The sequence below is a fragment of the Osmerus eperlanus genome, chromosome 13, assembly GCF_963692335.1.
Source record: "Osmerus eperlanus chromosome 13, fOsmEpe2.1, whole genome shotgun sequence".
In the NCBI taxonomy this organism is placed as follows: Eukaryota; Metazoa; Chordata; class Actinopteri; order Osmeriformes; family Osmeridae; genus Osmerus; species Osmerus eperlanus.
In genome coordinates, this window is record NC_085030.1 from 10995857 (window position 1) to 11010215 (window position 14359).

General features: G+C 46.8%; 2 protein-coding genes and 1 non-coding gene across 6 annotated transcripts; 1 reads left to right on the forward strand and 2 right to left on the reverse strand.

Annotated features, from left to right (window-relative positions):
• Nucleotides 1–211: 211 nt before the first annotated feature.
• mmp17b (matrix metallopeptidase 17b) lies at nucleotides 212–6120 on the reverse strand. 3 transcript variants are annotated; one of them, XM_062476824.1, is made up of 12 exons: nucleotides 6052–6120; nucleotides 4424–4831; nucleotides 3993–4125; nucleotides 3705–3861; nucleotides 3426–3534; nucleotides 3168–3345; nucleotides 2820–2990; nucleotides 2636–2729; nucleotides 2339–2412; nucleotides 1947–2096; nucleotides 1464–1772; nucleotides 212–1355 (listed from the first exon to the last, which is right to left on the reverse strand). In XM_062476824.1, exons 2-12 carry the CDS (start codon nucleotides 4583–4585, stop codon nucleotides 982–984), a joined length of 1911 nt encoding a protein of 636 aa, XP_062332808.1. In that variant the 5' UTR covers nucleotides 4586–4831; nucleotides 6052–6120; the 3' UTR covers nucleotides 212–981. The 3 variants fall into 3 exon arrangements, with proteins under 3 accessions (XP_062332808.1, XP_062332806.1, XP_062332807.1); XM_062476822.1 differs by having other exon boundaries at nucleotides 2820–2996; XM_062476823.1 differs by having other exon boundaries at nucleotides 2820–2996; nucleotides 4424–4780; nucleotides 6052–6110.
• A 2261-nt stretch (nucleotides 6121–8381) lies between these two features.
• Nucleotides 8382–8453, reverse strand: trnaa-ugc (transfer RNA alanine (anticodon UGC)). The gene has a single exon. It is a non-coding gene; the product is annotated as a tRNA-Ala (tRNA).
• A 205-nt stretch (nucleotides 8454–8658) lies between these two features.
• On the forward strand, nucleotides 8659–14303 carry hars (histidyl-tRNA synthetase). Of its 2 annotated transcripts, XM_062475971.1 has the most exons (14): nucleotides 8687–8820; nucleotides 9878–10268; nucleotides 10408–10497; nucleotides 10592–10711; nucleotides 10835–10930; nucleotides 11163–11288; nucleotides 11824–11931; nucleotides 12047–12145; nucleotides 12297–12390; nucleotides 12586–12713; nucleotides 12888–13172; nucleotides 13462–13578; nucleotides 13678–13824; nucleotides 13920–14303. In XM_062475971.1, the coding sequence occupies exons 2-14, from the start codon at nucleotides 10158–10160 to the stop codon at nucleotides 13980–13982; spliced, it is 1584 nt and encodes a 527-aa protein (XP_062331955.1). In that variant the 5' UTR covers nucleotides 8687–8820; nucleotides 9878–10157; the 3' UTR covers nucleotides 13983–14303. The 2 variants fall into 2 exon arrangements, with proteins under 2 accessions (XP_062331956.1, XP_062331955.1); XM_062475972.1 differs by lacking the exon at nucleotides 9878–10268 and having other exon boundaries at nucleotides 8659–8820.
• Nucleotides 14304–14359: the final 56 nt, after the last annotated feature.

Sequence of the window (14359 nt, forward strand, 5' to 3'; positions counted from 1 at the left end):
ATGAGAACATGCTCGGGACAAAGACCTGGGAACAACAGCCTTACCTTGGCAAGGTCTTCCGGAGTGAATGTGGGTGTAAAACTACAATCCTCCAGCGCTGCTTTGCACACGGATATTATTGAGGATTATGGAAATGGATTGGGGGACATTCATGGCAAAGAGAACACTGATCAACTGTGTAACTACCACAGAAAGCAGACGCCTGTTCAAAAGGGTTGAAATATTTGTCTTTTTATGAATGGTAAGTGTTAGTTACAAGAATTGGGTGGTTCTTCCCCAACTTAGACAATTTTGAGTTTGTCTGAATCAATGGACTTTAACACAGCTAGTGCTCTTGGAATGTTCCAATTTTGTTTTTTGTTTATTGGCCAGTCCTGTCCCTGCGGTCTTTGACACTTCTTCCCACTCAGGTACATAGGAAATGTCAACATTGCTGTTGGATACTACTGAATTTCAACGTGGTCAATTGTTTCACTATTCACATTTTTTGTATTTGACAAATAAAAATACTTGACTTGACTGTTAATAGATAGTTTGTTTGAATTACAAAGCTTGAAATAGGTTGCCAATTAATGAGAGGGGAATAGGTTGTTTAACATGTTTTGCTGACATAGTTTTCACAAATACACAGCATATCTTTGTATATCACTTTTTACATAGTTTACTGTGGGACAATACATCCTCATCCATTTTAAAGTCCTGCACAGCTAGAAAGAATGTTGTAGGTAAATGTTCCAGATTGCATTCCTGCTTAGTTAGCTCAGGCTGTACAACCAGGTGGTCTGGGCTGTTGAGGACCGACCGTTCCATGACTTGTCAGAATTTTCCAAATGTCTTGTTGAAGCAGAGTCAATTAACAAATGAAGTCTCAAATATATATGACTCAGACAACTCCCATTCCTCAGCACTGATATCGAGCTAAGGGGTTCATGAAGACCAGAGAAGGGACCACTGTGATCTGAACTAAGATGTGGTCCAATGTCACTCAAACAACAGAGGGATTAACGTGAAAACCAGAATAGAAATCAAGGGAGTCACGTCGCCTTCTACTGCTTGGTTCATGCAAGTGCATGGCCAGGGCTGCAGTCCCTCTCTGCCTCTGTGTCTGTCCAGACCTTGGTCTCTCCTCTGCCCTCCTTTCTCCTCCCTCCCTCTCTCCTCCATCCATCTCTCCCGGAGCTCCTGCCGTTCTGTGGGCGGAGAGAAAGAGAGAGAAAGGTCGTCCAGGACAGGAGCTGATGGGTTTGGGCAGTCCAGCCAATCGGTAGCCAGGGATCGAGGATACCCCTCCTCTAGGGCGGAGCCTGGGTAGGGAAATTTCCAGTAAGAATGTCCTTTGAAGAGAATGATGGAGCCTGGAGAAGTAATATCCAAACCAGATTTAGATACAATGCATAGGTTTGTAGATACAATAGATTAAACATGCCTATGTTATGGTAAAGCACACACACACAGCTTCTTACCATCTTGCTCTTCGCTGATCCCATTCACTCCGTCTCTAATGAGTTTTGTCCAGGTTTGACTATCCTCTTCCTGACCTCCTGACCCCGCCTCCCTGGTCTCCGCCCACACTGGTCCCTCCACTGAGTCCCAGACCAGACCTTGCTCCACGCCTCCATTTTCTTCTGCCCCAGAACCAGCTCCAGCACCAGGCAAACCCCCAGGCCCAGACTCTGACCTGGTCCCAGCCTCTGACACCTCCCTGAGATCAGAGAGTGGTTGTGGGTAGCCCTCCTGGAGTAAGAGGTCCCTGAACAGCCAGAATTGGGAGCCTGACAAATGAAAAACACAAGCATCAGTTTGCAATAGTTCCAACCACCGACCAATCGACCCACCAACTGACAGTGCGAGCTGGTCATCGCAACGAGTCATTTACTGGTGAGGTCACAGAAAATAATTATGTTGTGTGTGTGTATGTGTGGGTATGCAGTTGCAGAGGGGCGTACCACTGATGAAGATGATGGCGTGGTCCGAGTGTCTCTCCAGCACGGCCTTCAGGGGTGGCAGGTCAGGAGGCAGACCCCCCCACAGCCTCCGCACTGAGGCTGCCCGGCCTGACACCAACCCTCCAGCACTGACCCTCCACATACTCAATCCTGAGATAGAAAGAAAGAGAGAGATAGAAAGAAAGAAATTGAAAGTGAGAGAGAGAGAGAGAGAGAGAGAGAGAGAGAGAGAGAGAGAGAGAGAGAGAGAGAGTGTGTGTGTGTGTGTGTGGAGGGAGAAGGGGTACGCTTGCAGCTGTGAGATACTACATCCCATGGGAAGCAATCATGAACCCTTTCAGAAGCTACACTGAAAGCTTCAATGGGAGGAAAATCCCAGCAGCCTCTCTTACCCTTAAAGAAAAAGGTCTCTCCCCTGATCTTGGCCACGGCATCAAAGCTGGTGTTGCACCGGTCTACAGAGGGACTAGGACACAAAACAGATTTATGAATTTCTTCACATAACGCTCAAGAGATTTGTTACCATAAGACTGAAGACAGGGAACAAACTTGATAACTGAGAGGCAATATTTCCAATATTTCCTCCATTTATAATTCAACCGTCCCCTATGTCTATGTACCGAGTATAAAATTCAGGTAAAGTCATGTTCCGTATACGTTCCATTAGGTCAGTGAGTAACCAGTTGTACCTGTGTTTGTGTCTGTGTCCATGGCCTCGATGGCGCAGCTGAGCCTCAGTGGCGAGGCGAGGGGCGTCTGAGGCCAGCAGCTGACTCCTCTTACCTGCACACACACACACACACACATACGGAATAAGCTACACAATATGTCCATACGTACTTGACTAACCCCCCAAGAGACCGACAGACTGACCGTAGAGGCTGGTGATGTGTTCCTGGTCGTGGCTGCCGAGGCGATATTGGAGTGGGTCTCCTGCAGGACCCTGGTAGTACGGCCTCATCACCGAGCGCCTCGTGGAGGAGTGGGACAGGCCCAGGGCGTGGCCAAACTCATGCACCAGAACAGTGAACAGATCAGTCCCCTCTGAGGCTGGCGAGAGGGGTGGAGACAGACGGGTGGAGACAGGGACAGAGGAGTGGAGACAGAGGAATGGACTACACTCATTAATGGGTAGCGTTTGAATATTTAAGATGGCTCCAGTGGGTCAACAGCAGTGTGGAAGTATAATGCTTGTGACCTAAGTCAGCACCTGTCACTCACCTGGCTGGCGGAAGGCCCACTCCTCCTCTGCATCCAGGTGGACCCCACCCGCTCGGGTGGGGTCTGAGGGGAAGAAGGCGTGGCCAACAGCACCCCCGGCTCCGTCGAAGGGGTAGCCGTCACCGTGGAAACCGCGGAGGAAGTCAACTTGTAGGTCGGCCATCTCGGGGCCTGCCACCTGCGGGTGAGAGAAGAAGAAGTTACATGAGAGACAGGAAAACGAGACAGGAAAACAGAGAGACCAAAAGAGAGACGCACTTCATGGAACTCCAGAGGTGTTGGCTCTGCCCATACCCTCAGGGCATAGAACACCAGGGAGCGAATCGTCTCACGGGAGAGAGAAGATGTTACAGGATAGGAGCCCAGCCTATAGGTAGAATGAGAAAGGCCCTGGGTCAGAAAGTACACAATGAACATCAGGAAAAGTCTAAAAAGCAGGGAAAGGATAGAGCTAGGCTTATTTTAGTTTTAGGAATAGAAGTGAAACAGCAAATACAGGGGGATGAGAGGGACGACAAGTGAATGACGGTGACAAACCTCCAGTTGATGTTCCTGCTTGTCCACGCAACAATGGCCCGCTTCCTCCTCAGGCTCCGCCCCGGGTGGAGCTGATTGGCTTGGGGTCCGAGTGTCTCCTCCTCATTGTCAGGCAAAGAACAGCGTGGTGTTTGCATCAGAGTCAGTGTCTCCTTATCTAAGCAAGAGAGAGAGAAAGTGTGAGAAAGAGAGATATAATGAAAGAGAGAAAGACGATAGAAATGGGGTCATTTCATAGCACCTCCAATGGGTTGACTAGATGACTGAACAGTTTCTCTAATTTCCCACCTACAAATCCAGTCTCTTTCAGCCCTGCAAATTTCTGCATGGCTGTCACAGCATGAGTGACAGCTGTCCAGGCCTGTAGCTGTCCAGTGGAGGGGTCAGGGGGCGGGAGGTAGCCATATCGCATCAGCCAATCCTGGGAGAAGGGAGAGAGCTGTATTGAAAGGCATAACTTAGACATGTGTCTAAGTGTGTCTAACAAGACATATGTCTTGAAACAATTAGTTGCAGACTAAAGAATTATAATGCTGATCATGACCATGATATAAAATATGATTAAATAATGAAACACATTATGTAGATCTCATGTACATTTGTTTGTGTGGACATCTATCTCTAAATGTAGGGGCATACATGCCAGAAAAGGACAAAATATTTGTTTTAAAAACATTTTAAAGTCACCAGTGTTTGATAGTGTATAACAATATTCTCACCACTAATTCCGAGCTCTCGTCTTTCGTTGGTGTCACCGACTCAGGGGAGGAAGGTAAAGTTGTGTCCGTTGGGGTGGCCGCGCTTGGGACTCCAACGACGGCCACCGTTAGTGTGCGCCCGCACAAACAAATCAATAACACGCACCAAACCGCCGTCTTCATTGTGTTCACATTTTACATCAAACTTTCTTAATAAAGCGACCTCTCTACCGTCTTCTTGCTGCAAAGATTAATCATTTCCAATTTTCAGCAACTTTGCGAGGTCATCCGTCCTCCATCGTCGTCGTTTGATCAAGGATAGCAGTGCAGCAGCCACACGAACGGAATCTCCCGGGAGCAAGTGGCTGGTAAAACACTCTGCACGGGGGAGCGTGCAACACACGGCCACAGATAATATATATCCCGTGCCTATGGACAATGAAAACATTCCTGTAAGCTGTCATAGAGATACATTTCATCTTCATACATGATTGTCTGAAACTGTGTGTGTGTGTATGTGTGTGTGTGTGTGTGTGTGTGAGGGGGGCTATTTAATCCACAATTTAATGGGGTTTACAAATTACAACATTCTGCACAAGCCTCAGTGGAATATATGTGGTTGAGGGACATTGTTATTTATGTCCCACTCCCACTTTTAGAACATGTACAATCAGGTAGCCCATAAAACTCTGAATTCCAATTTCAGATAAAAAGTAATAATGACAGAAACGTCAATAAAGTAATCCAGGCAGGCATGGATATGTAAAGCAGGCAGATGAGTCCAAGACCCATCCAATCAGGAGATGGAGTGAGATTACCATAAAATCCCAGGGAGGGAGGGAGGGAGGGAGGAGATGGGTGTTGGGTGTCTGTGTACAAGTACAAGACACTTGATCTAATTTCAAAGAAGGAAAGTGTTTGGGCTGTGTGTGGTTGGCATGTGTATGGGGGGAGGGGAATACTGACACAGAGGATGTGGAGTTTTAATTAAATTAGCTGGCATCATTTAGTTAAAGAAAGTGGGTAAAATGGGAGGGCGGGAAGAAGGACAGTTGTAAAGTAATGGGATTAAAGTGGAAGAGGGTTCAGTCGATTCCTCAAGGGACTCATAGAATGAAAGATGTCTGTTGTGCAGATGAAAAATAAGAATAAAGGGATCATGAGATTGAAAGGAAAAGAGAACTGGTTAAGAGAGGTTGAGGTTGAATGGTGAGGTGATGGGGAGGGGGGGGTACAGTGAGTGAGTGTGGGAGAGAGGGATTTAGTAGAGAGAGAGAATAGAAGACAGACTAGTGCAGTAATGTAGGTGCTTAGGTCAGAGCTGTTAATGAATTGAATTCTTGATACTTTAATTGTAGTGGGGTGCACACACACTTCAAAAACCATCTGGTTAAGCACTGACAAATGAACAATGCCACAATATGGTTTACAAACCTGCTGCCGAGCACACAACACTAACATCAATGCATACACACACCCACATGAACACATAGACAAGCAAGCAGACAAACTTTTAAACTGATAAAAATCTGCATGCAGAAACAATACGATGGCAATATAACAAAGTGCAAAGTCACATGGTGCATAAGTATCCAACTAACCCTAAATGTTTACACAATCATTTTCAACATCCGTGGTTCCATGCTTACCTTCCTCTTCCTTGCTGCCTTGTGTCTCCTTCGCTGTGTCCCTTGTCTCTCACTCTCTCTCACTATGAGCAGATGTGCCCTTCTTTTCTCCCACCCACTCCCCCGTACCTCCCTCACCACCCCCCCTCCCCCTCCCTCAACACCCCCCCCCCCCTCCCTCCCTCACTACCGCCTCATTTCCTCCCATTGCACACCCTCCCTCCCACGATGTTTCAATAGTCTACCCTGTAAACCTCCAACAACAAATCTGTGTGTGTGTACATGTGAGTGTGTGTGTGAGCATGTATAACATATATGTGTGCATGGAGGGTAAAGAAGGAATCAATGTCTCGACTCCCTAAGAAGATTTGGAGTTTCTTTATCTCCCGCTTCTCTTACTTACAGGCACACACACCCGCACACATACACATACCCGCACACACACATCACATACTGTCCTGCTGTCCACCTCAGATTTAAAAAAAAATACACATAAGGATATCTAACATGAAAACATACATGATCTAAATTAATCCCTGCATCTAAAATGATAAAACAACCATTAAGCCTCAGAAGATGTTGGGGTTATGTTGTATAGAGATATACTGACTTTTAATGTGTAACTAAAGGCTTTCCCTGTGGGATTAGTGAGAGTGGAAAAGCAAAGATGGTGTGTGTGTGTGCTCCGTATGTTTAGTGTGTGTACAGTGAGAGGCCTGGCTAGAATCGTTTTGATGCAATCCTCTTAACCAAAGGATTACAAAAATAAAGATGAAGATTTTAACTGATCTCGCCCTCTCTTCTCTCTCGTTCTGTCAGTGCATTGTTTATGTTATCATGCCAAATGTTGCAGGGTAAGAATCACAGACTGATGCCAGATTATGGAGTAGGTAGACCTTCAAAAGTCATTCTGGAGGCAGATTAACTTGAACCAATGAAATAGAATAGTCAAATACACAAATGAAGCAAGCAACATAGCCAGAGCACTGGACACGATTCAGGAAGTCTCTGTGGGTGAGAGAGAGAGAGACAGAGAAAGAGAGAGAGACAGAGAGAGAGAGAGAGAGAGAGAGAGAGAGAGAGAGCAGGGCACAAATACCTGCCTGAAAAAAACGGAAAGATACAGAACAGGGGGAGTGACAAGAGAGAGAGGACATGCAGACAGAGAAGCATTAGAGTATATTTCCAGATGTTTAATGTCACTCTCTAGCTCCCCCCCCCTCCCTCCCTCCTAGGGTAATGTATGATTGAAAAAGCACACTTTGACTCTACCGCTGTGTTTTTCTAGAGAAACTGGATCCCACTGATGTAAACTCAATTCACAACCTGTCACAGTAGAGACACAACGGGATGAAATACCACCTAATGACAACATCACCACCTCCACTCATTACACACCCACATGCACACACACACACACACACACAACCTCATTTAACTTCATTGCCATTCAATTACTCCTATTGACTTTGTTAAAATGCCTTGAATCTAAAGAAAGTTTGCTGTGGGCCAGACTAGGTGGGGAACATAGTTTCCAATGTCGCCTTGACGACAAGTCAGACCCACATGAATGTGGTGGTTGGACGGGGTCAAAGGTGAGGTGTAGGAGGGGGGAGATGGGAAACTGAGTCTGTATTTTTGGACCCCTGTGGTGGGGAATGGGGGGGGAGGGTTTGGTGGATATATGAATAGGGCTGTGTTTCTGGGAATGTCCCAATGCCCCAATTGTAGGTCCCAACTTGTTGTTGTCCCTAGCAACTGGGACACTTTTTGGGGAACATAGCACTGCATGGAGTCTTTTGTTCATGGATGGTTTGGAATGACAGCATACCTCATCAACTCTCTATCTCTCTTTCTCTGGGCCCCAGCACTTCTGAAGACTTTGGAAATACGAGTTCACGCACACAATTGAACTAGCAATGTTGTTGCTGTGTTGCCTGTGGTTGCTATAGGCCATTTAAACAATAAATCTGCTGTGATCGACCAGCATCATGTCATGCTGCTGTGTGTGTGTGTTTATGTGTGTCAATGGAGGAGTAGGCCTATATAGCTTTTTACTCAAATATTGCAAGAGTAACCCAACCACTAGCAGACCCCCATTGTGCTTCTGGAGACAAGCTGAATAATTAAACATCTTGGGCTATACATCAAATTCCCGCAGTTTTTTTTCAAAGAATTCTCATTTGGCAATCTAACACTATCCACAATCCATCTGTCTGTACCCTATAGAGGTACGCTTATGGTAGACAGTTCCTTTTTACATATTAAAATCTAAATTCACAGAGTTTACTGTGTCTGACAGTGACCTATTCCAATCCAGCAACACTAACTGCGGATATGTTCAAAAGATGTGGAGATGCCGGGGATTGAACCCGGGGCCTCATACATGCAAAGCATGCGCTCTACCACTGAGCTACATCCCCTACATGACCGTAATGTCATAATTATAAATTATATTCCTTTTTACACAATAGTGGCTAGTTGGAGCAAAACCATGGCCATGAGCCATTTTATGTCGGCTACCATATAAAATAAATTGTGGTTCATCGTGGCTAGAGCCATAGAGACAATTTCGTGCCAGCTCTAACTATATTTGCAGCGCCACTCAATGGTGAGCTGAGGTAGCCTGCCCGGTAGCAAGCGACTCGCTTCCGCTTGAGAAGGAAGAGTAGTCAGTGCGTCCGACTTTACATCCCCACCATGGCCGACAAAGCGCAGATTCAAGAAGCGATTAAAACACAAGGAGAGGTCGTCCGTAAATTAAAGACAGAAAAAGCTAGCAAAGATCAGGTCAGTATTCACATCTGCGTCATTTGTGTTCCATTGTTCTGCTACGGCAAAATGCCCATTGCCTGGCTTGATTCCTTGGCAGGAACACATGTGCCATCAAGTGCTAGCAGAACAGTAGCAGCAGTACTGTAGCAGCAACCGGCAAGCTGGCAGCTGTAGCCAGCCTAGATGTCAGTCGAGTTGGATGAATGGTCGTCGATTTGAATAGACTCTCGCCCTGCCTCAGCTGATTTTTAAATAGTTAGCTGGCGTTTAACGGCCATACAGGAACGTGTACCAGCACTCCAGTAGGAATGTTTGCGTTGCTATACACGTTAGCCTGGAATAGTATTAGCTTAGCCTTAGCTGGTATCTGCCTTGTCAGGTCATACACGTCTTGGTTAATGGGGAACTTAAAAACTAACGTTAGAGTAGACCAGATAAGAAATGTTACAGTTTACAACCGTTAACTGGTTGACGTAAAACGTGAAAAACGACCAGACGTCAGTATTACTGTCAGTATTGAGCAAGTCAACAGTACAGTAGCCTACATGCTAAGTTAACAGCTGACGCAATATATAGCATTTTTTGTAACATTACTGCGTTGACTAGTGCTAGCAAGTGCGCCAGTCAATGTAGCTAACTCTTCTTTCTGGTTGTTGCTGATGTGTTTGGAGTTATGTCAGATGACTGGACCCAGGTGACGCCTGTCAGGTTGCCCTTGCTAGACAGCTTTATAGTCCTGTACTAGGTGCCTGAACATCTTATCTTACAGCATTGCCCATTTAGATTTCTATAAAACGTCAGGTAAGAGAGATGGGATACAAGCAAGTGATTAACCTCACAGATGTCACCTATCCAGTCATGTCAGTTCTGTGATCATGCATAGAACTAAGAAGGAAGGTTTCATCTAAAACAAGCCAGGTGGTTTCCAGGTATGGCTGTAGGGGTCGGCATGCCTCCCCTTCTGTCTGAGTCAGTCTTCTGTCTGAGTTCTCTGATTGGCTGGTTAGTTTGACCCCTGCTTTTCATGTTTTATCCTCCATGCTGTGATGCGTCATGTACTGCACTTCCCTAGTGCTAGGGTCGCTCACCAATTTTCTCCTGTTCTTCCTGCCCGACGACAACAACATTGGCCTGGCTCTACCTCCATCATCATCTACCTCAACACCCTCTACCTCTCTATGGATATATCTGGACAATCTCTGCTTGGGGGGACGAAACGTCTTCCTGTTTGGCACTCATAAACTGTTGTGATTGGACGTCTTGGCGGGGTGAAACAATGCTATTGGAATATGCCTCTGCTATGATGCTGCACTGCTGAACAAACCCTTTTTTTGTCGAACACTGTTTCTGGGATGAACATTTGGGGTATGTTCTCCCTGCGTGTGTGTATGGGACTGGCGCGCCACCGGACTTCACTATGTACCCGCTCTCTGTGCACCGTGTCTGGGATGACTGTGTCTCAGGTAGGCCTCAGCTGGGTGGTTGTGGAGCATGACCTGAACTGACCTGAAGAAAAGATGGCTTTGGATTTCTCATATTTCTCAAAGCCTGTTATAGTATATGGTGTCTGAGAGTGTTTGTGTGTGTGTGTGCTTGATGCAGATTGATGAGGAAGTAGCCAAATTGTTGCAGCTGAAGGCTCAGCTTGGAGGAGATGATGGCAAACACCAATTTGTGCTCAAGACTGCCAAGGTAAATGCAAACTGGTCACATTTTTGTCTAGAGACAAAAGGGACTATTTACAAATGTATAAGGCTCTTTTTTTTCTTTTCCTTTCTCCTTATAGGGCACGAGGGACTACAATCCCAAACAGATGGCCATCAGAGAGAAGGTTTTCAGCACCATCGTTAACTGCTTCAAACGCCACGGAGCAGAAACCATTGACACACCTGTGTTTGAACTGAAGGTGCATCTGAACCCTCTCTCTCTTACACGCAAACTAAATCTGATAACGGACAAGTCAGCTTGCTGTTGCATGAAGTATGACATTGGTATCGTCTCAAGCTGTTCTGTGTGGCTGTGTGTGTAGGAAACACTGACCGGGAAGTATGGGGAGGACTCTAAGCTCATCTACGACCTCAAGGACCAAGGTGGCGAGCTGCTGTCCCTCCGATATGACCTCACTGTATCCTTGGAGACCTAACATTAACATCTGGCTCACTGCCTTAGTACTCTTTAGTTCGATGTTGATAGAAATTGACTAGACCAGTAGAAAACTACTGCCAGTGGTTAAGACTGTAATTGGGGCGCTGGAAGTTATGCTGGGGCACCTCCGGAAGAACAAGATTGGTTTCTTGATTGTCGCTGTTGAAGATGGAAAGTCGAGTATTATCTGCCCTTAACCCCACACCTGTCAGGTTCCCTTTGCACGTTACCTGGCAATGAACAAGATCACCAACATCAAGCGCTACCACATCGCCAAGGTCTATCGTCGTGACAACCCCGCAATGACCCGCGGCCGCTACAGAGAGTTCTACCAGTGTGTAAGTGACGGATGACAAAAGCTCTGTCCGATTTGCCCGTCGGACAACACTTACAGTTAGGTCCATAAGTATTTGGACATTGACACAATTTTCATCATTTTGGCTCTGTATACCACCACAATGGATTTGAAATGAAACAATCAAGATGTGCTTTAAGTGCAGACTTTCAGCTTTAATTTCAGGGTATTTACATCCAAATCAGGTGAACGGTGTAGGAATTACAACACATTTTATATGTGGCCCCCCCCTTTTTAAGGGACCAAAAGTAATTGGACAATTGGCTGCTCAGCTGTTCCATGGCCAGGTGTATATTATTCCCTCATAAAGGGAGTTCGTTATTTCATTGACAAGGAGCAGATAAAAGGTCTAGAGTTCATTTCAAGTATGATATTTGTGTTTGGAATCTGTTGCTGTCAACTCTCAATATGAAGGACCTAACTATGTGCTGTATGTTGTCACCACATGTAGGCCATATTACGTTAGTGTTTTTAAAGCGAATTCACACAACTTTTGCTGTCTGTGTATGTCCCTCCAGGATTTCGATATTGCAGGGCAATACGATCCCATGATCCCTGATGCTGAGTGTCTGAAGATTGTCCACGAGATTCTGAGTGAGTTGGACCTAGGAGACTTCCGCATCAAGGTGAGAATTCCCCCTGCACCCCCACACTCCTTTCACACACACACACACACACACACACACACACACACACACACACACCATGTCCTCCCACCTCACTCCTCCACCCTCTCCGCAGGTCAACGACAGACGGATCCTTGATGGAATGTTTGCCGTGTGCGGCGTCCCCGACGACAAGTTCCGCACCATCTGCTCCACGGTGGATAAACTGGACAAGGTAACACACACACACACACACAACTGCAATTGAGCACGCCGGGAGATGGCAGTCCAATCAAGCCATCTATGGGATTTTGGTTTGAAAGGTAAACAAAATCAAACTCTCATCTCTGTCTCTTTTGTTCTCCTGCTCCCTTCCTATCTATCAGATGTCATGGGAGGATGTGCGCTGTGAGATGGTGAAGGAGAAAGGCCTGTCTGAGGAGGCCGCAGACCAGATCGGGGAGTATGTCAGCATGCATGGTGAGGCAGGAAGTGGGATCGTGCAAATACTCTTGTAAAATACTTGGTGAGCCCTTGATTTAGAAATGGAACCAATTGACTGGAACCATAAGTTCCAACTGTGACGCCATTCAACCGCAGCTCAATCAGCCCTTAATTCTTATGTAAGCTCCACCCAACCTTTGACCCAGTGTGTGATTGGTGCTCGTGTCACAGGGGGGCAGGACCTGGCAGAGCGTCTGCTGCAGGACCCCAAGATGTCTCAGAGCAAGCAGGCAGTCGCCGGCCTGACAGACATGAAGCAGCTCTTCAGCTTCTTGCAGCTCTTCCAGGTCACAGACAAGGTAAGGGGTCAGCGGAGGGGAAATGACAGGTCTCACCGTGCAGCCAACATTATTATCCACTCTACCGCCAACCTTTTGGTACCTCCCTCCCCCTCTTTCGAATGCCATTCAGGACCTCCTCTCCTTTCCCCCCTTTTAAGCTGCTCTCTCCCTGTCTCTCTCTCGTCCTCCCAGGTGGTGTTTGACCTCAGCCTGGCGCGGGGGCTGGACTACTACACAGGCGTCATCTACGAGGCCCTCCTGACCCAGACAGGACCCATACCGGCGCCCGCTTCCGCGGCCACAGAGCAGAACGGTGCCGGCGGTGACGAGGGGTCTGTGAGCGTGGGCAGCGTAGCGGGCGGCGGGCGCTACGACGGCCTGGTGGGCATGTTCGACCCCAAGGGCAGGAAGGTGCCATGCGTGGGTGTGAGCATTGGCATCGAGAGGGTCTTTTCCATCTTGGAGCAGAAGGCAGAGGTATGGGGAAGCATGGAGGTGGCTGATTTAGAGGACATTAGGGGTTTGTTAATTGCAGGCCAGTTATTTTTGTTTGTTACTTTGGGTTCATTTTGCCTTGTTTCTTTGTGTAATGTTTGTAGGTATGTGGGGGTCATTCATATCTTTCAGGTTATTTAGTGTGTTCCAAAATGTTTCAGTGGTTGTGCCATGAGTGGCAGTTCTCCAAAGCTTAGTGTTTTTAGCGGCCATATCGATCGTTAGCCCAGACTGTGATTGAGCACATCATCAACGCCTCGCATCTCCACAGGCATCAGCTGAGAAGGTGAGGACCACCGAGTCCCAGGTCATGGTGGTTTCTGCACAGAAGAACCTTCTGGAGGAGAGGCTCAAACTCACCGCCGAGCTCTGGAACGCTGGCATCAAGGTGTGAATGTGTGAGAATGGAAGAGGGCAACAAAACTGGATTATCTGTCTGAAGTATCATAAGCCTCTGACTGACGTGTTTGTGTGTGTGTGTGTTCAGGCAGAGGTGATGTACAAGAAGAATCCCAAGCTGCTGAGCCAGCTGCAGCACTGCGAGGACTCGGGGATCCCCCTAGTGGCCATCCTGGGAGAGCAGGAGCTCAAGGACGGGGTGGTGAAGCTCCGCAATGTCGCCAGCCGAGATGAGGTGACACACAAACACACACACTGTTGCTTGATCGAATTGAGTGCTGTATCTTTGCAGTTTGAACACTGTCTTCTCGGGTCTGGTTTGTATCACAGGTTGACGTGCCAAGAGCAGAACTAGTGGAGGAGATCAAGAAGAGGACCTCTAGTTTAGCCTGACATTTCCCCAACAACTCGACTCTGCCTCACCAGATGGATCCAAAAACACAGAGCTACTTAATCAGAATGAAGGCTTTGTTTTCTGCACTTGAGTTCCCTCAACCACGGTCCTAGTACAATGACTGGCCTGCGTTCAAATGAATATTTAGTACAAAGAGGAGAAAATAACTATAATCCTGTTGGACCTGGTTTGAGGGACTAACTATATACTAGATATATATCTAGCTATTGCCCATTAATGTTTATCAGAATACCTTGAGATTTACTTCAACTCTAGGTCTGATCTCTTCACTTTAAGACTCATGTGTCTGTAATAAACATGCCTGATGTGTCTGTAATAAACATGCCTGTTCTGTCAAAGCCCCAAATACAGATTA

What these genes read in the sequence shown, in the direction of transcription:
- mmp17b (XM_062476822.1), bottom strand. Translation starts at nt 4,585, where the DNA reads ATGAAGACGGCGGTTTGGTGCGTGTTATTGATTTGTTTGTGCGGGCGC. An exon ending in ACGAGAGCTCGGAATTAGTG is followed by an intron (nt 4,126 to 4,423) that starts GTGAGAATATTG and finishes CCCTTCTCCCAG; the next exon opens with GATTGGCTGATGCGATATGG. An exon ending in ACACATCACCAGCCTCTACG is followed by an intron (nt 2,730 to 2,819) that starts GTCAGTCTGTCG and finishes GTGTGTGTGCAG; the next exon opens with GTAAGAGGAGTCAGCTGCTG.
- hars (XM_062475971.1), top strand. Translation starts at nt 10,158, where the DNA reads ATGAACATTTGGGGTATGTTCTCCCTGCGTGTGTGTATGGGACTGGCG. An exon ending in CACCTGTGTTTGAACTGAAG is followed by an intron (nt 10,712 to 10,834) that starts GTGCATCTGAAC and finishes CTGTGTGTGTAG; the next exon opens with GAAACACTGACCGGGAAGTA. An exon ending in TCTTCCAGGTCACAGACAAG is followed by an intron (nt 12,714 to 12,887) that starts GTAAGGGGTCAG and finishes TCGTCCTCCCAG; the next exon opens with GTGGTGTTTGACCTCAGCCT.